Source organism: Vigna unguiculata, chromosome 4 (genome assembly GCF_004118075.2).
Source record: "Vigna unguiculata cultivar IT97K-499-35 chromosome 4, ASM411807v1, whole genome shotgun sequence".
In the NCBI taxonomy this organism is placed as follows: Eukaryota; Viridiplantae; Streptophyta; class Magnoliopsida; order Fabales; family Fabaceae; genus Vigna; species Vigna unguiculata.
This window is the reverse complement of record NC_040282.1, coordinates 13,209,028-13,214,924: the sequence shown is the minus strand read 5'-3', so window position 1 is coordinate 13,214,924 and position 5,897 is coordinate 13,209,028. Positions and strand designations below refer to the sequence as shown.

The window sequence follows — 5,897 nt, the reverse complement described above, 5'->3', positions numbered from 1 at the left end:
CAACCTGTGCAGACCTATATTGATCGCTTTGAGTACTTGGCGAGGTTTTACTCGTAGGCGATCATAGAGGAATGGCGCTGTCGTAAGTTTGAGGGAGGCTTGAGGCACGAGCTGCGTAGAGTCCTGGTGCCATTGCGGATCTAGGAGTTTCCAGTTCTGGTGGAGCAGGCTAGGACCGTAGAGGAGCTGGAGATTGGACCCAGACAGAAGAAGACACCATACAACAGGCCGTAGTCTTCCTCCTCAGGGCTGCGATGTTATAATTGTGGTGGCCCACACCTTCGTAGGAACTGTACGAAGGCGGCGGGCAGTTCAGGTGTTGGCACAGAGAACGTGAAATGTTAAAAGTGTGAGAAGATGGGACACTATGCCAGTCAGTGTCCTACTAAGAAGACAGCTGGAGGAGTAACACCGCAGCAAAAAACCCCAGAAGGCGTTAGTCGATCGACCCCGAGCTGCGAGAAGAGTGTTTTTGTTCAGTTCGATTCAAGTGCTACTCACTCATTCATCTCCCAAGAGTGTGTGAGTAGGCTTGGACTAGTAGCTCGTGATTTGGGGTGTTAGCTGGCAGTCTCGACACCTGCATCAGGGCAAGTATCCACAATCTAGCATGTTCCGATTGTGTTATTGAGGTGGCAGGGCACATGTTCAAGGTGAACCTCATTTACTTGCCATTGGAGGGATTGGACGTGATACTCGGGATGGACTGGCTGTCGGACAATCGCGTCATGATTGATTGCGGACGACGCAATGTGGTATTTCCTGAGAATGATGGGCTACCTTTAATCTCCACCCGTGAGGTAGTACAGGAGGCAACTGGTGGATCTTTTTGTTATGTGATAATGGTGCAGCCGGAGAAGAGAAGTGCAGTTGATCTGGTTAGAAGCATACCGGTAGTGGGAGAATACGTCGATGTGTTTCTAGATGAGGTGCCTGGATTACCACCCAGCAGGGATGTAGATTTCGCTATAGATCTCGTCCCTGGAGCTGGGCCAGTATCAATGGCTCCATATAGAATGGCCCCGGCAGAGTTGGCCGAATTGTAGAGGCAGATTGAGGATTTATTAGAAAAGAAGTTCATACGACCAAGAGCGTCCCCGTGGGGGCCCTAGTGCTGCTAGTTAAGAAAAAACATGGAAGCTCCCGACTCTGTGTGGACTATCATCAGCTGAATAAATTTACGATCAAAAATAAATATCAGCTGCCCAGAACAGAGGACTTACTAGACCAGTTGAGAGGAGCAAGGTATTTTCAAAGATTGATCTGCGATCGGGGTATCATCAAATCCTGGTGAAACCAAAAGATGTTCAGAAGACTGCATTCCGGTCGCGTTATGGGCATTATGAATATGTAGTGATGCCCTTTGGAGTGACCAATGCCCCGGCGATATTCATTGATTACATGAATAGGATTTTCAGACCTTGGTTAGATAAGTTTGTCGTTGTATTCATAGACGTCATTCTTATTTACTCCAAGAACCGGGAGGACCATGAACAACATCTGCGTGTGGTGTTAGATGTGCTTAGGGAGCATCAACTGTATGGGAAATTGTCCAAATGTGAGTTTTGGCTGAAAGAGGTGTAGTTCCTTGGCCATGTGATCTCGGCTCAGGGTATTGTAGTGGACCCGACAAAGGTAGAGACAATGATGAATTGGGAGAGACCTCAAACAGTATCAGAGGTGAGGAGCTTTCTAGGGTTGGCTGGGTATTATTGGAGATTCGTGGAGGGATTTTCGAAATAAAGATCAGCCTTTCGCCTAGACGGATAGTTGTGAGAGGTGTTTTGAAGAGATGAAGATAAGGTTGACCACAAATCTTGTCTTGGCCATTCCTGATACAGCTAGGACTTTCGAAGTATACTACGATGCTTCATATCAAGGGTTGGGTTATGTACTGATGCAGGAGAAGCGTCCACTAGCTTATGCGTCTCGGCAATTGAAAGTGCATGAGAAGAATTACCCGACGCATGACTTGGAACTAGCTACAGTAGTGTTCGCTCTAAAGACTTGGCGACATTATTTGTATGGTTCCCAATTTCAGGTGTACAGTGACCACAAGAGCTTGAAGTACTTGTTCGATCAGAAAGAATTGAACATGAGGCAACGCAGATGGATGGAGTATCTAAAAGATTATGACTTCGAGTTGTTGTATCACCCTGGTAAAGCAAATGTGGTTGCATATGCTTTGAGCAGAAAGAGGGTGCACGTATCGGCCTTGATGATAAAAGAGCTAGAGCTTATTGAGCAGTTGCGAGATATGAACTTGGGGTTACACACCGAGGCAGATTATATACGGTGTAGTATGCTGCGAATTACTAATGAATTTCTGGATGAGGTTAGGGTGGATCAGGGAAAGGATTCCGAGCTACAGTAGATCATCACTGAGTTGGGCACCGAGAAGAGAAAAGATTTCAAGATGGGTAATGATGGCATCCTACGGTTCAGAGAAAGTGTATGTGTACCCAGGAGTCGGGTACTGAGAAAGATGCTCTTAGAGGAAGGCCATAAAAGTCGTCTTAGCATACATCCAGGTATGACTAAGATGTATAAAGACTTGAAAGCGACATTCTAGTGGACGGGCATGAAGACGGACGTGGCTGATTTTGTAGCATCATGTCTAGTTTGTCAAAAAGCAAAGATAGAACACCAGAGGCCGGGAGGCACCCTGGAACCCTTAGAGATTCCTCAGTGGAAGTGGGACAACATAGCGATGGATTTCGTAACCCACTTACCTAGGTCCACCAGGGGTTATGATGCGATTTGGGTGATTGTGGATCGACTGACGAAGTGCGCCCATTTCCTGCCAATAAACCAGAAACTGTCAATGGATAAATTGGCAGAGTTATATGTGAGGGAGGTGGTCAGACTGCATGGAGTGCCAACCAGCATAGTATCTGATCGGGATCCTCGGTTTACGTCAAGATTTTGGCAGTCTCTGCAAGAAGCATTAGGAACACAACTTAGGATGAGTTCAGCATATCATCCCCAGACTAATGGACAGTCAGAGAGGACCATTCAGTCTTTTGAGGACCTACTTCGAGCTTGTGTGTTGGATCATTTGGGTAGTTGGAGTGAGGTACTTCCTTTGGTGGAGTTTACTTACAATAATAGTTACCACTCCAGTATCGGGATGGCTCCTTGTGAGGCACTATATGGGTGCCGGTGCAGAACTCCATTGTGTTGGAATCAAGATGGTGAAACAGTGGTGTTGGGTCCTGAATTCTTGCAGATGACTATTGATAACGTGAAGATAATTCAGGATAGAATGCGAGCTACTCAGAGCCGACAAAAGTCTTATGCTGACAAAAGACGACAGCCATTGGAGTTTGAGGCTGGAGATCATGTGTTCCTTTGTGTGACTCCAACCGCTGGTGTTGGTAGGGTTCTCAAGTCAAGAAAGCTGACTCCAAGATTCATTGGGCCATATCAGATAACTCGGAGGATAGGTCCAGTGGCGTATGAGATCACATTACCCTTTCATTTGGCGAATTTACATAATGTCTTCCATGTGTCACATTTGAGAAAGTATATCTCAGATCCCTCACATGTGCTGGAAGCAGATGATATTCAGGTTCGGGAGAATCTAACTATGGAGGCTGGACCGGTGCGAATCTTGGATTCACAGATTAAACAGTTGAGAGGGAAGGAGATCAGGACCGTGAAGGTCCTCTGGGATGAAGCCACACAGGAGATGACCTAGGAGATGGAGGACTTAATGAAACAATCGTACCCTCATCTATTTGCTGGTAAGTTCTAATTTTCGAGGACGAAAATTTTATAAGATGGGGGAATGTAAGACCCGCTAAATTTAAATGATTAAATAAATAATTATTTAATTAAAGCGAGTGAGAGAAACCTTTATGGCATTAAATGCTAATATTCAAGATGTGGAAAAGTGCTAGCTCATATGGTTGAGAGTACTTTGATTGTGTGAGAGGACTTGGGTTCGAGTCCTATGTGTGTCAATTAGGTGTTATTTAATTCTTAGTAATTTTTCTACAGATGCTTGGGTGTGATAAGTAAGGATATAATATTTGACATATGAATATTACCATGTAATATGACTTGGTTGAATTGGTTGTACATTTGAAGTGGAATTGTGTGGTGATGGGTTCAAACCTTGGTTTGAACAAAGTATTTTCTTTTTGCTAAAATTTACTCTAGCATGCACATGAAAAGGCACGTAAACCCTAGGGTTGAACAAAGTATTTTCTTTTTGCTAAAATTTACTCTAGCATGCACATGAAAAGGCACGTAAACCCTAGGGTGTATGGCAGCAAGGGTGGCTGGGAAAACAGAAGGTAATAGGCCATTAGGGAGATTAATGGTAGACTAATTGCAAAATTCGTTTTAAGGCAATTTAACCATTTTAAAAACTCAATAAAAAGCCAATTAGGAGAAGGAGAAAGGGTTTGGTGAGGTTATCAGTGTGGGTACAGTAGAGAGCACGAATTGGTGGGTTTTGGGTGAGTTTTGAGTCAAAACTGAGGGCTATCTTGAGAGAAAGGAGAAGGAAGGCATTGGCGGTCAAGGGAAAGCTTGCGAGAGCCAAGGCAAAGCTACGGAAACCCAGGTTAGGGGAGTTCTGTTTGTATGATTTATTGTTATATCGTTTGATGATGAATTCTGGACAATGTTGAATTTTGAACACTTGAATTGCTGGTGTTATTTGCACTTTCTGGATTTTTCCAGAAACTGCCTGGCGGCACAAGAACTGCCGCCAGGCGCCACATGTGGTTATACTCGTGTTTCTGGGTTTGCGAATGAACCGCTTGGCGGTCGGGGATGAACCGCCAGGCGAGGTACTGTTATTGTTGGTTTTTCTTTCGTTTTGATTGGTTGATCAGTGATGGTAGTGTTAGTATTGAATTCTAGTTACACATATAACAATTGTATGATGAATTATTGGTTGCAGTGACTAAATTAATGGAAGTTACATGAACTCGAGAATGGAATTGGGGGTTAGGGTTTATGCGGGAATTGGGAGTAAAATGCATGAAATGTTCTATGATTGATGTGTTGATTATTCATAATTGACTTTAGTATGAATGATGTACCAACCCTGTATAGTGTCTGCATATAGAAACTGTGGGATGAATGTGGGTACTGTAACTAGAAAAATTGGAGTGTAGTTTGGTACTGGAAATTCTGGGCGGAACCAAGGGGTGTATGCACCGCCTGGTGGCGCATGAACTGCCGCCAGGCGGCCTAACAGTGCAGTCTATTTTGGTTTATTGATAGGGATTTCGTGATGTTGGCTCTTCAATTAGAAAATTCATTATAAATATATATGTCTAAATATGGAAAATTTTAGATGAATATGGTATGTTGGGATTAAGGAAGGTTAAAGATAGAAAAGGGGGAGAAGTGAGATAATGAAATGGATGTCATAAATGTTTTGTTGTATGTGCTAAGATATATTCCAGGAAGCATGTTAATTGGTAAAATGAGAAGTGGGAATTGCTTTCGCCGCAAGGCGGACGGAAACAAATCAGTGGCAGTGGCCACTGTTGATGCATGGCGCCTGGCGGTAGGGGGAGTTCTGCCAGGCGGTATGGTATAGCAGAGATCCCAAAGGTGCAGTGGCGCCTGATGGCACGAGGAGGAAGCGCCCGGCGGTGTCGGCGAGTGGTGCCCGGCGGCATGGTGGAGGACTACAGGCGGGTAGGTCCGTAGAGTAGGACTACGAGCGGGGAGGTTCGTATAACAAGACTAGTAACAGGGAGGTTCGTAGAAGCAAGACCACAAGCGGGCAGGTTCGTGTGAGCATCATACATCCTGAGTCCATGGCTAATTGTTGTGTGAATTGAATGTTGAAAAGCCTTGGGATATTAAGGTCTTGGCCAAGAACTAACTAGGATGAATCATATGGGTGTATTGCTTTTATTCTGTTATTT

General features: G+C 44.5%; 1 protein-coding gene across 1 annotated transcript; it reads left to right on the top strand.

The window, feature by feature from the left end:
* The first annotated feature begins 357 nt into the window (after window positions 1-357).
* LOC114180512 lies at window positions 358-1,046 on the top strand. The gene is made up of 2 exons (XM_028066824.1): window positions 358-547; window positions 640-1,046. The coding sequence occupies exons 1-2, from the start codon at window positions 358-360 to the stop codon at window positions 1,044-1,046; spliced, it is 597 nt and encodes a 198-aa protein (XP_027922625.1).
* The last annotated feature ends 4,851 nt before the right edge of the window (window positions 1,047-5,897 follow it).

Coding starts and splice junctions, on each gene's coding strand:
- LOC114180512 (XM_028066824.1), top strand. CDS start 358: ATGGGACACTATGCCAGTCAGTGTCCTACTAAGAAGACAGCTGGAGGA. Junction 548..639: donor TAGGCTTGGACTAGTAGCTC/GTGATTTGGGGT, acceptor TTGAGGTGGCAG/GGCACATGTTCAAGGTGAAC.